Here is a 20,733-nt window from a genome sequence, read left to right as displayed (position 1 = left end):
TTCCAAGTTAAAAAAGTTACCCCCATTTTTCTATTCAACAGTCTATCAGAAATATGTAGTTAAATACTGAGAATACACCCCACATCCACAGCATCCTCTAGGCAAAAATAATTATACAGAAGCTAATAAAGGAAGAGATAGAGTAAGATCTGGAGTTTTCTATGCACTAGCTCTTCTGTTACACAATAGAAGTCTTTATAATTGGCAGTGGCTCTCTGAACTGTGAGATCACTAACTTGACAAAATATTTCCAGCTCCTTTGTTCACTGTACTTTCTAGCTGAATAAGCTATTCAGGAAGGCATCACAAAGCAGAAGGTCTTTAACCCAGACACTAGCTTGTGTTAAGAGCTGCCAGGCCTGCTCAAGCTAGACAAGATAGCCCTGAAAATCCCTATCAGCTGGTATTTAAAGCTTTTCTGGTTCTGGACGTAAGTTGTAGTGTGCCAGTAGGCACAGCACTTGCCAATTCTCATGCTGTACAGCATTCCAGAAGCACCATTTCCTTGCAAATTTAAGCTGCTTGCCAAAACCGATCTCCCTAGTCTGGTCCTTTTTGGAGGGGCTTTACAGAAGTACACTGGCCCAAGTATTTTACTTGAATCAAACACAAAGTCAACCTAGCCTACTTTTTTTAAAAATCTATTAGTACTAGGCTCATGGGTACCCACACAGATTATTTTTAAGTAAAAAAGGGAAGAGAGGAGGTTAAAGGTCTTAAATTTTAAGACAGGTTTCTGTCTCTTATGTTCGTTGTAGGCTCATCAACAGTCATGCCCCCTCCTAGAACACAGCACTGCAGTGTTGCTTTGACTCCTAAACTTCAAGGAAATACATTTATAATTGCACTCCTTGAGGTATCTCATACCCCATTACTTGAGACAGGATTACATGACCATATGCCTGCTTTGTTTTATTCCCATTGCACTCATGAAACATTCTTTGTATTTCTCACATGTTGGTATGCACACATGCATGATAAAGATGACACAGAAAAGGAGTAAATTTGCATAAACTTTGGACTACACATCATTCAGACAGAAGGCTGTTACCAGGTGAAAATGGAGAGTAATACTTCATTTCCAAAGAACCATGTCCTCAAGACTTTGTCTCTTGCAGCTGTACCAATCTGCATATGCACCAGTATATTTTTTAAAGGTGTATCTGAGTACATACAGTTTTTAAAGAACACATGAAAATAAGTTTACAACTGGTGGGGCTTCAATTTAAAGGTCATTAACATTCATCATTGTTATTTTATATTCATCAGTCAGAAGGAAGCAAGAAACAGCTTCTGCTCAAGTTACAATGCATCAAGCATCAAGAGTTACTTCAAGTTTTATTAGACCATACCAGAAACATTTCTTTATTCGGCCTAGAAATCACAGGACTCTTCTATAAGGGGATATACCTAGGTTCACAACTCAAGGAAGCATTATCAACTAATTATCAGTGTGTATATATATATACACACACTATATATATTTACACATACATATGTACATTCCTTCTATGACTAGCCAGGATCTTTAGCCTTCAAATGAAAAAGTGAAAATGGGAATAAACTCTTATGCTGTGTTATGTGGGGAGTTTTAACATCAAAACTGTCCTAAACTCCACAGACAGTTCTAAGTCCATCACAAAGCAGAAATACTGATTCCTCCAGTAGCCTCAGCACTAGCTCTTTACCATATTTTAAGCACCATTACGGCACACTCTTCACAGAATCTGTTTAAATATATAACCTTGTGACTCAAAGCATTTAATATTTACATAGCTACTTATTAACCTTTCCAGAAATTGCCTTTGTAGCCAAGGTATAGAGATGGCATTTAAAAAAAAAAACATGCTCCACAGACCATTTAACAGGCGAAGTCTCAAAACAAGACGGAAATTTATAGCCTAAGCAGTTTTCAGACATGCTGCAATGTAAGACAAGATGGAGAGTCATTCAACTACCTTCTCCATACTCCAATATCAAGGGAACAAAGATTTTTTTATTAATATGCAATATCTACACATTACCTATTTAAGACAGAAGGCTTGTCAAGCTTCATGCCAATACAGAACAATTATCTGAGAGACTTGTATTTTATTTCTATCCAGCAGCACACACAAGGAAAAAAAACCCAGGATTCCTACTTGGGTTTCTGATATTCTTACCTGCTAAGTTAATCTTTGTCTCCATGAAATAAAGCTCCTGCTTTTAAGTAATACTGTAGTGGCCATTACTCATGGTTCCAAAGAGACTGCACTGGTTAACACAGTAAAGAGATCAGAACTTCAACACCGTACCTGCTTAGAGCAGCACAGAGTAAGGCAAGCTCTGAAGTAAAATGGTTTACCAAGACAGTTACATAGTCACAACTTCTACCCATCCATATTCATTTCCATGCTCTTTGGGAGACTGGAGGCAAATTAGTTGAATAAAGAATGAGCTGCTTCCCTGCCACTCAACAACAGGGAGCAAGAGGCAAGCAACTCTAGAAATTTAAAGAAATGGGACACACAAGTCAGAGGACATACATGGCCACTGAGAAGCCTTCTAGGAATACAGCTAGAAGAGCCAAGAGACTGAGATTTCCTACTGCTTTTGGCTTTTAACTTTGCTTGTAGGTCTTCGGCACTCTTATCTGCCACTGACTGACAGATCAGCATGTTTTAAGCTTTCTGCAGGGGAGTATTTTCCTCTATGGAAAAGCATAAGGAAAACTTTCTGACCGGGCTGATTTTTTCCCTTATAACCAGTTTCACAGCTTTTTGTCATGTCTGCTTCTGCTGCAGGGAAGAGGAGACATGAGCACCCTACCAAGTCCCTTTGCCCATCTTCTTAGCCTGCTGGATATAGCTGTTCAGTGAGAAGAGGATATAGTTTCAGCATCTGCAATTCTCCAAGTTTAAACAAAGACACCACAAACACCCAGTAATAGCTAGTTATCTTAACTTCTAGAAGTTTGAGAGTACCAACTGCATGTATCATATAGAATAAAACACACAAATATTTCAGCTGAGAGTCCAAAGCTTATTGTTTAGGGGTGGTTTGTTGTATTTGTTTTAAAAAAAAATAAACCCACAAAGTTTCTTCTCTATGCTTATATTGACAACACCAATTTGACAATTTGCCAGATGTCTGAAGTAGACTTTTCCTTGCACCTTATATGGTTTCCCCAGTTAAAAAAGCAAGATAACCTTAGAAGAATTAGTTCTTGCAATGCTCCAGAAGCTGATTTAAAACATCTGTCAGTTTAGCAAGGAGCCTAAAAATACTCCCACATCATCAAGTGAACACATACAGCCCTAGCTTTAACACTAGCCAAGACCCCAGTTTCTCCCAAGAAAAAAGCTACAGTATGAATTTAGCTTGACAAATCAGAATACCACTCAAAGTGATCTAGTCTATATACTGTAAAAGCAACTTTACCATAAGCCATCTCACAGTAAAATCCAGTTGATGGTTTACACATACATGTTCTGCAAGCTTCCAGGAAGAATATTGACAAGGCAACAGGAGCATTAAAAATTTGTTATACATCAGTGCATTTCCATGAAGTGCTCTGCAACTTTTCTCAATTTTTGATGTCTGTCCTGAAAAAAAACCCTTAAGTATTTGCTAGCACTTTCTACATTGCATAGCCATATCCAAAATCCTTTTTAAAACAAAGCTGCCCATCCTTCCCCCATCCTGCATTTTAAGAAAGCTAAACTGACCTAGATGTCAAGACCATGAACAATCCATGAAGAAGAGGTCAAAGCAAGCCAAAGCTACACCAAGTTTATGGCTACTCCTTGCTGGCCTAGATTATGTACATTTCAGCCCAGGCTAAAAAATACAAAATGGGCAGAGAATTAAGCCTTTGCAAAAGCATTCTGAATTCAGGTTACACACTGAGGGGTCTTACTCAAGTACACATGACAATGTAAGGAAAATGACAACTAGAGTTAGTGGTACAGTTGTGCATCCTATGCCTTGTAGGGTGGGATGAACTCTGAAAGATTTGTCCACTGAAGGCCTAGAAAGCAAATGCTTTATCTCAAATTGAGTTCAGAGACAGCTCGTCTCAGTGGGTTCATAAGGGGCAAGGGCTCAGTAACTACTTCACAGTTGTTTGTTTTCCTCTTTACAAAATCAGTGATTGGAGCCAAGTTACACAGAAAGCTTTTGGGAAGGAACTCTGGTAGCACAAAAGCAAAAGCAGGACTTGGCTATTTACCTTTATTCTTGTCCGTCACAGCATTTTGATTGCAACCCTGGTTCTGTCTTTATTTACAGTATCAAGTAGATCCAGTTGGTGTTTCAAGCTATTTTGCTCAGCTCCTTTAGAAATACAACTGTTGGAGTGAATGTCATTTTACCATGCCCCGACCCTCAGCTACCATAATCCATGCGGCAGATGTTAGCAAAACATAAATTGCATACATCCTGGCACAGCAGCAAAGAATAAAATTTTGCCAGATGCAAGTCAAACAGCTTTGGGGTACAACATAACATTTCTTGATTGCACCTAGATTTCACAAGTGACTCAGAAAATTTATCATCAGATGACAAACAGCTTCCAGTAAAGATAAAACTTTCTGCAAACTGAATAAGAGACAAGCAGTGTTGAAGTGTTTTAAGAAAAGTCTAAGAGAACAGGTTTACAGGTCACCACTCCTCACAATCTAATCCTTATTAAGTACTACTGAAACAAGTCCGTTGTCACAAGATATAACTAACTAACACAAACCTGGTTGGTTTTTTTCCTTCAAAAGGTTCTCTTGGAAGCATTTAACAGAGCAAATTTCCCATTTCTTCATCATTCCACTCTCATCTTGTTTTGATTTAAAAACATGATTGATACATCACTTGCAATTAGTGAGTTTAACACTGGTTTAAGAAGCTTTAAGTTTTTCTACTTCTCTGGAAGGGTACAGGCCAATGCAATTAGAGACTGAAAAATAAGTTCAAAGAAATATGCAGCTGAACTCTCTTCCTGCTTCTAGTTTATGCCAAATGAGCAACACACTTATACTATCAGTGACATCAGTCAACAAGACCACTTTTCCTTCAAGCCTGGCACGAACCTGAAGAGACTGCTGAATCAGAGCCTATCCACTGTGCCTTTTAGTTAATATGGAAACTGTACACAGGCTCTGGTTTTCTCATGATTACCCTGGAGACTACATTCCAGGCATAGCAAAACTAAATTAGAACACTCCAGCCATCTGGTCCCTAATAGCAGCAAACTGACCTACCTGTCTACACTAGCGATTAAGACAAATTCAATTGGCTTGAGGCTAAGGAAATCCTGCTGTCCAAGTAAAATACGTAGCTATGTAACAAGAACCATATGGAAAACAAAGTGACATCATTCCAGTACGAAAATACTTTTATTCATGCTGCTAACAGTACAGAGCTGAGGCTTGGGTGGTTTCACTAATTACAGGATGCACAACTTAAACAGTATGTGCTTTTGTTTCCTTGTGAGACTTTTTACAGGACCATTATAATTGCAAAATTAGTTCTTTTATCAAGGAAAGAATTACTTCTTCTAAACCAGTACTTCTGAGTTAGAGCTACTTTAAAGACATTATAGCACCACTTCAGTCAAGTAAGTCAGCTCTGACCTTAGAGCATATATAAAACTCACCTGGAAGAATAAGATACAGCAATTGTCCTCTACAACAGATTCACAGCTGAAACTAGCTACTTTTATCTTACAAGGAAGTTTAGTGCCTCATACCAAAAAAGCTTGCAGACTGCAAAAGCTTCGTTTCTACACCTGTGAATCACCACCAAGTTTCAAAGCACCTCTTAACACAAATTCTGATGATGATGTATACACAGATTAGTACCATACTGAAAGATAATACATGTGATAGAACTAAATTCTCTCATTATTCAGATGCCTGTTTGAAAAGCTAGCAGCCAAACACCATGATGCTGGTGGTAGGTTTGCATTATCTTTGACAATCTGCTTACATCTGTATGTTGGAGAGATTTTTATTTGATTAGGATCTCCCCCCACTTCAGTAACTGAGATGCATCCTGTTCCACCCCAGCCTTCCAAATGTTAACTATCTAGAAAGTTTACTTAAGATTAAGCCTTTTTGGTTTTATTGGTAACAGAGTAATAACAAAAAGCCTCACCACAGGAAGTTCAGAAATTTTATCAAGTGGAACAAAGATTTCTTTCTAGGTACAGTACTGTCCTGTGAAAATCTGTGCTTCTAATATAGATCAATATTGCACTGTACAGCCAGTCTCTAAACCAACCCAAGCTGTAGTTTCACATAGGTAGTAACAGACTTTCTTCCTAGGCTTTGTTTCCTTTACCAGAAGATTAAGTTGAGTTGGCGGTGGTCTGTGTAACAACAATATTAAATCAGTATTTGGTTATCCATGTGTTGGCCCAGAAAATATTCAAAGAACTGGGAGGAAAAAAAAATTCATTTGAAATTTATTCTCTGTTACTTTAGTAAGTTTCAGGTGCAAACAGTAGAGAAGTCTCTTCCTCCCAAGTTTCTAAGATGTCTGACCAAATCAGATGCAAGGCAGATGTCCACTAGAGATGCCATAATTTTACTTTGATATTTAGTAACTAAACTACTAGTTTAGTAACAACTACAAGATCTGTTGCTACTTTTGATAACCCATTTAACTTTTTGAAAGCACTGCTAATTTGACAAGTACTAACTACATGAGGCATTGTAATAACACAAACCAAGGTGTAGGTAGGCTACCAGGCACTGAATTTTAAGATATTCTATTTGTTATATGCAAACTTGAATTCTGAATACCAGACTGCACAACACTGATTTTCCCTCTTCCATAGAGAGAAAAGGGAGCACTGTCCCTTATGAGCTCCTGCCTTTAGCACCAGTGGTTCCAGAGTAACAGAATTATTTTATTTTTTTAAGTTCAAGACAGCAACAGTTTCCTGCAGGATGACAAAATTTATAAATATGAGAAAGGAAAGCAGTTTTGAACACCTCTGATAGCAGGGGGAGGAGGAATACCAATCATCATTGATTTCAAGAAACAACAAATCAGAATACTCACTTTTAGCACCTGACAGAGGCAAAGCATTTATCAGTAGGTAATCAGAAGTCTGTTCACTACATGACCCTGCTTTTTAGGGCATTCTAAATGTAACCATTTTGCCAAAGCCACTCTCATACCACCCTTCATTCTCAGCAATTCTGAAACTTTCACCACCACCACCCCCTCCACCTTTCCCATGACACTGTTGCAAATTACTGAACTTGTTCTCATCTGCCTGCTATCAGTGCTGGCTCATTTACTTGCTTGACAAGACTGCAGGTATCTACCTCCATTACCTTGGTGAGTTACAAAAGCTAAATGGGTTTAGCACTACACAATTTATTGAGGCAGAGAAGGAATATGTAAGATAGGCTACCTTTATCTATTTACTAAGTCCATCTGCAAATGCAGGAACTAGACAAAGTTCTGTCCCTTATTGATTTTGTTCAATCCTGCTGTTTCCCTTAGACAAAACACACTCATCTATAATTACCTTTACCAATAAAGTAAAATTTTTCACTGAGTTTAATATTGTATTAAAAAATATCTTTGTGTGCTCACTAATAGATGAAGCAACAGAAACTCACAGCATTCCTCTTTTGGCATAAGGCCTGCCACGGTAAGTGTTTCTTCACCAGCAAAATACATACTAACACGGTATTGTATGGTTATCACCTACCTTCTGTAGCATTTTGAGAGTCTTCTGAAAGAGGAACTGTGCATTTTACTTGACTAACAGTTAATTCAAATGTACAATGAGTTAGTGGTGTAAATCACTGCTCACATGTTAAATGCAACATTTTAATTAGCTACAATATCTACTTATATTAGAGTAAGAACCAGAAATAGTGGGCTGCTTTCCAAGGGACATGCTCATTTATAGCACCATTAAAAGCTTAAGTGTGTCAGAAACTTGAGATTATGTGATTATTTTCAGATTGATTTGGCCTTCAGTGCTCACTACCACTTATACCAGCTCTGCAAGGAATTCAGCATGTAAAGATGGCCCACTTATGTGGGGAATCATCACAAAGAATTTGCAAATATTATAAAGCAGCCACTCAGCAAGTTAAATGAAGACTTATTAAAAACTAATTTTAACAGCTGCATAAAACTCAAGCTTACTATTTGGTAAGGTAACAAACTACTTGACACATCAAAAAAGCTTTAATTATATATATAATTTTCCTGAAAAAGAGAAGTATTCTTTGAAGAGATTAAATGTTTTTCTGGTAAAAGTTAATAAACCATAGCATAGCAGCAGATGTTACCAATGTAGTCAGCATCTCCTACTAAAGGATGACATAACCAATAAAGAGTAATCCAATTCCTACTTGTCAGTGATTCCTTTAGGAATTTTTAATCATTTGATTAATTCTACAGACCTAATTTCTCACTCAGAAAAAATTATCTCCCATGCCATCTAGAATAGAACCTACTCTTAGCCAGTCTTTTTTACTCTTTTACAGTCTACATTCAGTCATTAAAACCTACTTCCACTCAAAACAGTGCTGGTGCCAGCCTACTTCTAAAACAGTGCTTTTGACTAACATTAATATACATTAAACTATAATTCCATGTTCACCCAATCAGAGCATTATAAAAACATTACTCTTACTCTTGTTCCTACTGGAAAGCTTAGTTTATATAATACCAAAATCTGCAGGACATGTCTTTGTACCATGGAGTTGGTTAACCCTATTGCTGTAGACAGTAGCATCTGAACATGCTTGAGGGGTTGCACAGACTTTTGTCAGTGTACCTCTGTAACATGAAGCTACTACTATGTTCAATTAAAAGCAAAGGGGGGAAATTAGGTAATTAAGCAAACAAAGGTTACAATCCAGTGCATACAAATATCTAGGTTACAACTGCTTATTTCATGAAGTTCCCATGATTGGCAAAGCTGGCCAAAGCCTGGCTTCACCTTGTGCACACGAAAGGTATAATCCTAATCACTGTTAATTTGAAGTTATAGGGAAATAAAGCCTCTATAAACTTGTCTTCAAAATTAATCTTTATAAGTTTTACACTAAATCATGAAAAGATATCAGAAAGTTCAACTTCTTCAGAACAGAAGCAGTTATTTCCACTGTATTTTGTTAGCATTTTAGAGTTCCATTATGCCAGCCACTGTACAAATACATATAATCCAGTTGATGTAAGAACAAACCATTGCTGTGTCACATTGAAAGGTTGACAAATCAACTCCACATTAGAAAAAGGATATTTAAGTGCCACCAACACTTGATAGTATCATTACTACCACTTTGAGAAGTTATAGGTACCATGTCTAACTGTTAAAATAGTTTTAGAAGTTTAACAGGAATTACTGAAAAATCCTTTAAATCTTTGTAAGGTAAACACATTTAGAGATGCAGGTCCTTTACCTGCTATGAGAACGTGATTGAAAAGAGAAACAGCAGCTGCAAATCTGACTAAAATTATCTCCTATGTAACAGTCAGCAACAATTGTTCCCAACATTTTGTCCTACTTCAGCAAGTTGCTCCACATTTAAAAGCAATGGAATAGAAGAGAACCAGTCCTCAGAGCAACCATTATAGTATGTTTAACAGAAAATACATGTTTTTGGGCCAGCTAACAAGCAAACTGGAAAACCTGTCTGAAGAAAGGAATTACACTGAACTGTGAAAGCAGAAGCTAGATTCATTAAGCTTACAAACCCCTCCACAGCTTACTTCCTTCGTTGTCACACAGTACCAAGGTTAGTTATCTGAATCACCAACATTTTTCAAACTAGTAAGCCACAGGCAGGCAAGTTTGCTTTTTGCAAGAAAAAAAAAGTGCCAGACAAGTAAGTCGAAGTCTGACACAACAAAGGCTAAGAAACAACTCTTTGTAACAGTCACTGCTTCAGGGTTGCAAAGTCTCTTCAGCATTTCACTGTCCTGAATAACTGGAGAACGGTTAGACATTCCACCTGCACACACACCCCCCAAATTGCCAGCACAACTTATGCCAGAAATTAGCCTGCAGTTGAGGGATAAAACACTTTATATTCTATAGCTTTGAAGTATGATAATCACTGATACCAAGCTGGGAAAGGGGGGTGTGGGGGGAAGATCAACAGAAAAATACACTCTTTCTTGCTGCATGGGGAGGTGGGGTGGGCTTGGCTGGGCTGACAGCCCAAGTGTCAGTGGAGTCTCAGAGGGCGAAGGAATGCAGGTTTTCTCCAGCAATAACAAGAGAAATAAAAGAAATGCCAAGCTATTACATTTTTCCCCCTCCTCAGAGAAAGTCAGGCTGAAACCTACCTAAAACTTACTGAGGTTCCCACTCCCCACCCCTTGATTTTTTTGAGAAAATAGGAACTTTTTCTAAGTGTTGCAAAGAATCAGGCATCACTTCTTTAGTTGCTACAGTTAAGTCCGTGGTTTGGCAACTACTAAGCCCTTCACAATCCAGGGGTTTTTTTGTCATTGTGTCAGGGCAAGCTAAATAAGTGACCTTTTCATTACTACTCCAGAGTTCGAGAGAAACTCCATTTGTCCAACTCTGTTACTCAGCACAACTATTATGATGTAAAAGCTGCAAAGACAGCTAGTCTTGTCAAAGTGACTTTTAGTGTAGTCCTCTACACCAGTCAGTTAACCAACCTGTTTACTTACCTAAATTATTGCATAACTCTTACAGGTTTTTAGGTAAGTGTTTTTATATTTGAGAGTAGGTCTTCTTTCAATCAGTTGAAGGATATTTAGGATATCTAGACATCTGTATATACATTCAGAGGCTGAAATGGGAAACATCAGATATCTTGAGCAAAGTTACAAAAAACTAAGATTTTTTTTAAAAAGCCAAAAGACATAAAGCAAGTAACCTTCCCAATAACTTCTAACTGTATGCTTGAAGCAGCATGTATTTTTTTAAAGTGATAACTCTCAATATAAATATTCAGTACATCACACACTTTGGTAACAAAAACCTCTAAGCAAGCTGAGATGACTACGTTGATGTACATTAGCAACTGACAAGGTTTTTGTAGAGTTTAAATAGGAAGATTGAGCATGCCAGCTTGTACACTACTAAACCTTAGCACTAATCACTTTATTCAATTATGTACTACTATATCCCATTTTGAGATTAACGGTTTAACCATTCATTGCCTATGCACAGACAGACACTTTACTCATGAGTAAGTCCATTTGTTCAAGAAATAACCAAGTTTGTGGTCATCAGGAGCCAAATTAATCCAAAAACTTTTGCAACTTACAAGTTACTGGCTCTCACAAGTACTGACTATTATTCTGGCTGAAGTCTGTTTCTGCTCCTTCCATGGAAGGATCTGTGCAGCCAAACAAAACAAGGCCTGCATAAAAGAAAGTTTTATTAATGCCTCCCCCCTCAAAAACAGTTGCAATATACAGTCTCTTCTAAACTCAGGAAAATGTTTCAAGACAGCAGAGGAAGCAACTCAGCTGGAATAATTCAAGTTCCAGATGACAGCTTTTAATAGCTTCCCTGCTTGACAAGGGCAGTCTTCAGACTTTTCTGCAACTGAAGAGCTGATAGCCAGAAAACAGCTGGGAGATTAGAATGGGCAAGGAAATTGATATGGACTTTCCTGGCTCAGCCTTTAATAAGCTTCCCATTTTGATGCACCTGCTCCCCACATTACATAGCACATATTTGTTGAGAATTTAAAAGAACTAAAGATGGAAGAGCAGTCATTTCTGTTTGCCTGGCTTACTGGCAGCTGGCTTAGTAAGGTGACATTTGCGACTTATCCAGTACAGTCCAGAGTGCTCCTCATCAATTCAGGGGTTACAAAAACAACCACCACTTCTCATACTGCTACTCTGGCACTTCTGTGACTACACCCATTTAAGAAATTAATTTTTATAGTTATTTCCTTGTGCACTCTTCAGCATTTAAGGAGGGACAGGGTTGTCTAATTCATGTAAAGACTTGGCTACTAAAATGCAGTTCAGGTTTAATACCATTGTACATCACTATTCCCACAAACAAAATAAACATTGAAAAGAACAGTCTAGTACTGCCATCAGTGTGTGCCCATTAAAAAGAAAAGACAAAATGCCATCTTTTCTATCACCTTTTAAAAAAGATGCATTGCTGGATAAACACCACCACAAGAATACCAAGTACTTCTGAATATCCTTATGAACTGCAAATCAGGTTATATTTACATTCGTTACAGAACAAGGCTTTTGGTCTTTGCCTACTGCTAGCCTGAACTCAGACCACCTTGAAGTAGTCTTTACCTTTTACAACAGTTAAGGAATTCAGACAATTTTGGAATTACCATACAATATTTACTGTATCTACTCAAGTGACTGAAAAGTGTTACAACTTTAATTTGTAGAGCAACGAGACCAGAACAGTTGCAGCATACCCAAACATATCTGAGCATAAAGCTTCTCAACTAGCCAAATCAGTACTTTTTCCTCAGTTCTGTTTTTCATCATTTCATTTATGCACGACATGTACCTGAGGACAAGGATTAAGCATGATAGTTGCCCAAGTCAAACTTTCTTAGGCCATGACAGAAAATCAGTTTAATATGAAAACTGCTTACCTTCACTGCCATGAGAAATACTGTACTTCTATCACATACTGTAAGCCCTAAATATCATCTTTCATCAGCAAATAGATAAAAATTGAGGAGCCAAAGACAGAAGGCACTCTGCTGTTAGAAACAAGGATGAACTTGTCAGGAATGCAAAGGTCAGGTGCAACCTTAGCTTCAGTGACCGTGAGACAGTGGAATTCAGAATCCTGAAAGGAAGAAACAAGACTAATCAGACCCTGAGCTGTAGACAGACTTCAGCCTCTTCAGGGATCTACTTGGAGAGAGAGATTCCAAGGGATACAGTCTTAGAAATAAGACAGGTTCTGGACAGCTGGGTGATTTTGAAGGATCACCTCCTCCAAGCTCAGGGATGGTTCACCCTGATAAGTGGTTAGCTAAGCAAAGGTGGCAGGAGGCCTGCATGGATGATGCAGGTGACTCAGGAGGAATACAGAGACACTGTCTGAGCATGCAGCAATGGAGTCCATTTCAAAGTCTAGACAGAATTAAATCTGGTGAGGGACATGAAGGACAATGAAAAATGCTTATGGAAGTACAGCAGTAGCAAAATCATGACTAGGTAAAATGTCCTTTTTTCACTTTTCATTCACGCTGCTGAATAGGTGTGGGGGTGGTCACAACACAGAAAAGGCTGACACTCGGTACCTTCTTTACCTCAGTCTTAACTGAGAAAAACTGCCTTCGGCAAATCCAGGTCCCCAAGACACACTGAAAGTTTGGCACAAAGAAAAAACTGATCCTCTGAGAAAGATCAGCTTACATTCTCTGTTCTGTGGGTGTAACCATTCATGGAAAATGCAATGCAGTTTTCTTACAATAGGTCTCTTCATAGGAATTCTAAGCCAACAGCAACAAGACACAGAAGTTTGCTACAGGAACGACTTGTTTCTTTTTTCCTGCTCTTTACTGGATAACCCTGACATGAATCACCAGTTTCCTACCCTACCCACGAAGTCAGGGTACTGAGAAACTGTTCCAACATGTGCTCTCTCAGTGAGAAAGAGATCATCATCAACTAAGAGTCAATATGAATTGACAGTTTCAGTCATCATGAAAAGCCTTCAGCAGCTGAGGGTGGTTTTTTTTTCCTCCTTCTTTCCCCTTTCATCAGTCAGTATTATTCATAATATTCAATGGATAACAATGTAAATAATTATTCTGAAGTATCAGAATATTATTTACTTCAGAGTAAGAGATTTGTTCCAAAGTGAGTTGCTCCTTATATTCTCCCAGAAAACTTTGGTTCTAGTCTCAGGATATGGGCAAGTACAAGTCATACCTCAGTAGACTTGAATTACTAGGTAAAATAAACAAAGGCGAGGTTTGCTCTCTCCACTGATTCTCTATCCAGTTTTTCATATTCTTACAGATGCACTAGAGCCTGAAATTAATACAGGGACAAACTAGACCTACTTCCAAATATTATGTACATGGAGTTTCCCCACCACATCAGTTTTGAGCTGCTAGCATGCTAGGCTCATGTTTTAAATAGATATCTATTGATGAAATATTTGTGAATGAAAAGATCCAGCCTTTAATTCATCATTCCATCTCTCCATGCAGCAAGTCAGCCTGTATCCAGAAACTATCTTCTGAAGTGCAGGTACTTGCAATAGCTGCTAATCTGTGGGGTATTGCCACGCATCAACACAAGTTCTTGTTTTAAACTCCAACTACAGGGCTTGATTTAGGGTTAATTCTCTCTTGCCTGTTGTCATAAAAACCACAAAATTATATAATTTAACATGACAATATAGTTGATGCACTTATAACATTTAAGTAGTTAAAAAAGATACTTCACTCTTCAAATTAGGTAACAACAATGCTCCTTAGCAAGAACTCCTATCACTGTGTTTAAAGATTAATTCCAGGAAGGTTACCATTTTGCAGAAATTGAGAACTGTGGCCACAGCAGCAAGTTCTATATAAGACTAATTGCTTCTCAGCATTTGACTGAGCAAGTGGTAGAACAGAATTTTTGTTGAAAAGAAAACATTACATTGCAATGTTTCTTAAAGGTCTAGTGTGCCAATCTGACTTGCTTTTCAAAGTGAGAAATGTCAGCAGAAGACTGATACTTAGTCTTCATATTTGAGGTGAAGAAATACAAAGCTAATAAGATTTAATAGAAAAAAATGCAGTCAGAAACAAGAGCTTAGGAACAACACATACAAGCTGTACAACAGAGAAGTGGGGATAACAAGTTTGTCTTAGTTAAATGTGAAGCCACTACCAAAATTAAGCAACACTCAAGGCAAGGACTGACTAGGACTGGCCTATTCTTGCCTTTGGAAAATGGCAAAAGCGCGTCATTTGGTTTTTATTTAAGATTTCTAGCAGATTTGGAACAAGAGACAGACCCTACCATTTGCAACAACTAGTTAATGATTTCAGCCACCACTTCCAGTAACATTAACACCACATGCTTGCAATTGCATCTTTAAAATCACTGCTTAACTACAGATACATCCTCTCAAAGATTTGCTTCATCAATCCAAATTTCAACTCTATTAGGAAGGGGAAGACACCTGAAAATTACCCCACTTATGTTCTGAAGCTACACATTTCTAAACCTAGAACATACTGAAACATGTATTTGGTTCATTGTTTTATTAAACTCTATAAAAGGAATTTCATGTCCACAATCCAATACCACTGGGGCGGGGGGGGGTGGGGGGTGTCATCTTGTTCCAAACCACAAAGCAAAACTACAAGACACTCTTAAGTTAAAGTCAGGAACAAGACTAAATCGCTAAACATTGAACCTTAATATGGGTTTAACAACTCCTCCCTCGCTAGTGTAATTCACTCATGCAGCAGAAAGCATAGGTCAAGTTTTCCAGAGCAGGAATGGTATACACCATATTGCTGGCATATGGGACTTCTTAGTCCAAATGCCACTTTAAGGTTATCCATTCCACAAGGGTATCCTCAGTTTTTATGCCCAAAAAGCAAGCTGCCTGTGGAGGCATTCACCATCTTGATGCACATTTAAAGAAACAAAGAATGAAATATTCCTTTTAAAGCTCATGGAGGAGACTAGTATAAATTACACATCCGAGCCTAACAACAAAACAAGGATTACTCCATTCAATTCAGAAGCTAATGTATCACTTGTGTAAAGATGATTCTTAACAGATAAACGCAAGAAAGAAGTTTGTGATGGTCTTTTGTTGTTACAAAGTTGCTTTCTGTCCAATTAATAATTAATCTATCTTTTTCCTGTCCCTCCCACACAGACACCCTAATGGGTTTATATCCCCTTTCTCAGAGCATATGGTCACAGTTCACACAATATCCTAAATTATCCCTAAATAAATTGTAGGTCCACTGAAGCAGAATGTTCTATTTCAAGAAAGAAGGAAGTTTATTATTTAAAAACAGTTTCTCCTAACTCTAACCACAAGTTTCTAGTACATACAGAAAAGACCTAGACACCTATAACAAAAAGACCTACTCTCTCATGAGATCATCAGGGCTTGTCTAGTACTCCCATTCACTTGTCACTAAGTTTGATTTCTGTAGAGTTCAGATGAACTGCTGTAACAACCCATTTCTTTCAGCTTAAAGATACTCCAGTACAATGACCTGGAGATGGGGAGGCACTGACCTATACACATCCCATGACAAGATTCAAACATCAAGAAAAAATTCAGAACATTGCTATGATCCCTTGAGAGCCATCTTTTGTGCTATGCAGAAAATTCTTTCTCCATCCCATTCCAAGATACATAAATACTGCAAGCTAGTTTTTCTCTCAATACAAGAAAAAGACTCAGCTGCCCTCAACAGCTCACTCCTCTTGTGTACCGTGAGATACAGGCAAGTCAGCTATGCCAGAAGAAAACTGAGGGATGAAGATGCTGTTTTACTGCCCACTCCCCACAAGTCTGACCATTTCTCCTCATTCTAAGTGTTTAGCCATGTATTTGACTTCTGCTGCTGCAATCATCACAGGGATTTCAAGGAAGGCTGTATTTTTCACAAATTCATTGTTATAGATGATTTCCAAGCTGATTGTTTGCAGGTGTTGGTCAGCAATTCACAGCCTGATCAGGGAAGACACACAGCTCTTTCTGCATGGCCCTGCAACCCCAGGCAACCTCTCACTTGACAGAAGCTCATGGATATGCACCCAGAACATGCAGATTGCTTCAGGTGATTACTACTTCATCCACTAGGATGAGATAGGGCAGCTGACTACAGCTACACCAAATGCAACCCTTCAAAAGTTTTGGGGGTGTTTTTGTGGGGTTTTTCATTGGTTTGTTTTACATTTTATGTCACTGCCTACATACTAGCATGGAGTTTCACCTGTTTTGAGAGTAACCTGTGTTGTTTTAGTTGTCCCTAGGTGGAGTAGGCTTCAGGTGATGGTAGTTTTAAGAGACTTAACTTTAGAAAGCAACAGAAGCCTCTGACACGAATGACTGACCTAGTGCTACAGGGTGTTGCTCTCATCAAGTGTGATCCCAGTTAATCTTAATCTTACTCTAGACCACATTTTTTTTACTTTGAGTGAAAGTGCTCTACTTCAAGGAAACATCTGATAAACCATGACTACCAGACAGGCTATCTATAAGCTAAGAGACCCTTACCGATGATTTCCCTGACCTGCTAGTTGTGGTTAGCAACTGAGATATAGAAAGATGTCAGTATGGTTTCTCATTTCCTACCCCATTTCTCCACACAACCCATCTCCTAGGCCTTGCACAGGAATGGGTCTCAGCACTTCGAACAGTTGCTACCATCAGTTACTTACAGATGGAATAGTTTTATGAATCAAATATTCCACCTCCCAAACTGTGGAGTCCTTACTATAGGCTGGGGAGCCAGAGAATGGTGCTGCTGTGTGTGTCAAGTTATATCTTAAAAACTTCTCTGCTGGTCAGTACTTACTGTCACTTACTTTGTGACAGTCATGCTATGCCAAGAGCCCTGAGCAGACAGCAAGCAACAGAAAGAGCTAGCAGCTACATCACCGTCTTGGTGGTACTGGCAAATCCATCCTTGCTGTCACCTGTGAAGCCACCAGAAGGCTTGCAATTAGATAACCCATCTGCACAAATACTCCTGCTCCTGTGACACTGCAGTTTCACAAATCACCTTTACGCTTCAGAATGACACCCTGAAAACACTGCTCCAGACAGTAAACAGAACTTTAGTTTATTTTTCCTAATGCAGTCAAAGCTGCATTCTACCAGATCAGGGAATCTTCCCTCTAAGTACCATCTCAGATTACACCACTTCTATTTGTTCTTTGTGAATTAACACAGAAAAATGATTCAACAGCCTTTCCTTCTACCTAGCTAGCAGAGGCTTCCGAAACAGTCCAAAGTGAAATAAGAGCTGGCATTAGCAAGCTGTACAAAGAAATTAATTCTGTTTCTACATTTCTCTAATAAATGCTACTTTATCAGATCAGGTTTCAGGGTGGAATAGCCACACAATCCAGTGATACAGGCTAACATCAGAGAGGCCAGAGAGGCAAAAGGTTATTTTAAAGTTTTCCTTTCAAGGAAAAGTATTCCATATACTCAGGCTTCACACCCTTACAGCCAACACACCTATTACCTCAGTTCATTGCTGCAGACTGACTGGTTTTTCACCCAAACCAGAGTTTCAGTGAAAGTCAGTAGAAAGCGCACATTCCAGATGGTACATCCTGTAAAATTCATGGGGACCAAGAGTTGTTACACTCTAATAAACTGTGAAACCTTGAAGTGTCATGTTATTCTAGCAATAGCAAGTTCCACAGGCCAAAAGCTGATAAATACATCACGTGCATTAGTCATCCTGACAGCTTCTTATACCCACAAGCCTCATTATTTCAAATGTGCACTAATACATCAGTTACCATTGACGCAGTATTTTAACTATATGTAGCCAATTCATTAAGGTAAATTTCGCTGGCAAGGGTTATTGCTTGCCACGAATGACTAAGAATTTTACGTGATTCAGAGTGAGAAAGTAACATCTGATGTTCAGAAATTAGTTCCAAGTAGCACTAAATGAACTTAACAGAAGTGCAAGTTCAGTATTACCAGGTAATTCTTCATGAATTCGAAGAGTATGCAATGCTGCAGTGAAAGAAGACATTTCTGCCTTGCAACAGTTTGCTATTCTTTTGAGGCAGTACAAAAGTATAACACAACTAAAACATTTCCAATTTATTAGCCATTTGCACCTGAAACTAGAAAGCCCGTACTGCCAATACTCCAGCCTTACAAGACACACTCTACGGACAGCTGCTTTCAAGAAGTGGAGAGACTCAAGCCGATTCGATTTTCGGTCACCTTTAGCTCCCCACAAGCTAACCGTTAACCGACACCCGGAGCTATGGAACAAACGGAGAAAATTATAACTCCAGCGCCTGCCTGCAAACGGCAGGGCTGTCCCGCCTCGCCTCCCGCGCCGGCCGCCAGCTGCCTGCCTTCACAAGATAAAAATCCCAGTCAAATGCCTGGGAGGTTTGGAGTTGTTCTTTTTTTTTTTTAAGAAGAGTATCACAGCAAGTATTTTGCCTTTTATAGCGCATACACTTAAAATAGGAGTTTCCAAGACAGCAGAAGAGCCCCGAGCGTTGTCAGAGACATCTGCGCGGCGCCTCAGGACAGTACGAACCGCAGCGGCGCCCCCCGCCCTGCCGCCGCTCCTCAGGTGGGCGCCAGGCGGACTTCCCCCGACGGGAGGGCGGCGGGAGCCCGCTGCCCCGCCGAGCTCCCTCGCCGGCCGGGGCGGGAACAACCGGCGGCGGCTTCCAGACAGGAGCCGCAGAGGTCCAGAAAGCCTCCCCGGGTTAACCCCTTCGCGGCCGGCCGTGAGGTGGCGGAGCCACACCTGTAGGCGCCAGGCCGGCGCCGCCGGACCACGAAGTTGGCCGCGGCGGCCGAAGTTGCTGCCGTGAGGCAAAGCGGGAGGAGGCGGGCCGGCCGCCGCTACTCACCCGCACCAGGTTGCTGACAGCGGCCTGCACGGCCGACACGGGGGCGGTGAGGTCCGGAATGGCCTTGCCGTCCACCTCTCCCTCCTCATGCATAATGACCAGGTGGGAGATCTGCTGGGCCACCGGCTCCAGGATGCTCTCGATGGTGCGTGTGTGGAAGACGGGCATGGCGGCGGCGGGGCGGGGGGCCGGGGCCCGAAGTCAGCACAAACTCCTGGCAAACTCTGTCCCTGCGGGCTGACGCCCCGCAGAGAAAGCCGCGGCCTCCGCGAAAGAGATTAAAAAAAATAATAAAATAAATTAAAAAAAAAGAAGAACACAGCCACCCCCGCGGGCCTTCCCCTCGTCCCTCAGCAGATCGCAGCAGCCCGGAGCAGCGACTCCCGCTTCAGGCTGGCGGAGGCGGGACTCGAACTCGCTGCCCTCCTGCCTCCCCCTGGTAGTGCCCACCCCACACTGGCACCGCTCCTCCGCCCGGCGGCGGCTTTTCAACCACCACAACCTACCCCTCCCACAGCTCCCCGCCCCCTCGGCCGCTCTCACCCAATGGCCGAGCCGCCACCGCCGCTCCCAGTGGCGCAACGCCGCGTCCGTCAGCATTCCAGCACCTCCCTCCGCCCCCCACCCCCCCAGTCTTTCCCGCACCATCCTCCCGCCTTCCCAACTAAGCTTGGTTGCGCGGGCGGCTGGTTTCCCAGCGTTGAGGTGACATCAGACATTCTGGTGTCCATATAAGGAGACGATGAAAGCTGGGTACGAGGGTGGCGGGATCCCTGCGCGCCGCCCCCGCCGTCCGCTGGGCTGAGGCGAGCTGCCCCGGCGGGTGCGTGTGGCAGCTGTGTCCGGGGAGGGGGTGGCTGAGGAAAGAGGCTGCCCCTTGCCCGCCGCCCGTCACCCGCCTCCTCTTCCCCGCCGCCCTGTCCACAGGGCGCCCACAACCGGGCCGGCACGCCCCGGGCGCGGTCCCAGCCGCTTCCGCCCCCGCTGAGGAGAAGCCGCTTCCCGCCCCTCCTGAGGGGAGAGGGCAGCGCCCCGGCGGCGGGGTTGCCAGGCGGCCCGGCAGCGCCGAGCAAGGGGAGAGTGAGTGGCGGCTGGCGGTTTCTATAGGTTTCTACCCCTGTAGACCCCGGTGTAGCAGGGGTGAGGGGCCAGGGCCCCGCCGCTCGGTACAGGGCGGCCTACCGCCGCCAGTGG

General features: G+C 41.0%; 1 protein-coding gene across 3 annotated transcripts in view; it reads right to left on the bottom strand.

Annotated features, from left to right (window-relative positions):
- VCL (vinculin) overlaps nt 1–20,029 on the bottom strand; it is a 60,329-nt gene extending 40,300 nt beyond the window's left edge. Inside the window, exons 1-2 of one of the 3 annotated variants that reach the window (XM_056351631.1) lie at nt 19,540–19,676; nt 12,579–12,778 (exon numbers count right to left, since the gene is read on the bottom strand). In XM_056351631.1, coding sequence (XP_056207606.1) covers nt 12,579–12,590 — 12 coding nt within the window. In that variant the 5' untranslated portion in view covers nt 12,591–12,778; nt 19,540–19,676. Of the gene's footprint in view, nt 1–12,578; nt 12,779–19,539 lie in introns of all 3 variants that reach the window. The other 2 variants (XM_056351632.1, XM_056351629.1) reach the window with 2 other exon arrangements.
- Between the last annotated feature and the right edge of the window lie 704 nt (nt 20,030–20,733).

Source organism: Falco biarmicus, chromosome 9 (genome assembly GCF_023638135.1).
Source record: "Falco biarmicus isolate bFalBia1 chromosome 9, bFalBia1.pri, whole genome shotgun sequence".
Lineage (NCBI taxonomy): Eukaryota > Metazoa > Chordata > Aves > Falconiformes > Falconidae > Falco > Falco biarmicus.
This window is presented reverse-complemented; position numbering and strand designations above follow the sequence as displayed.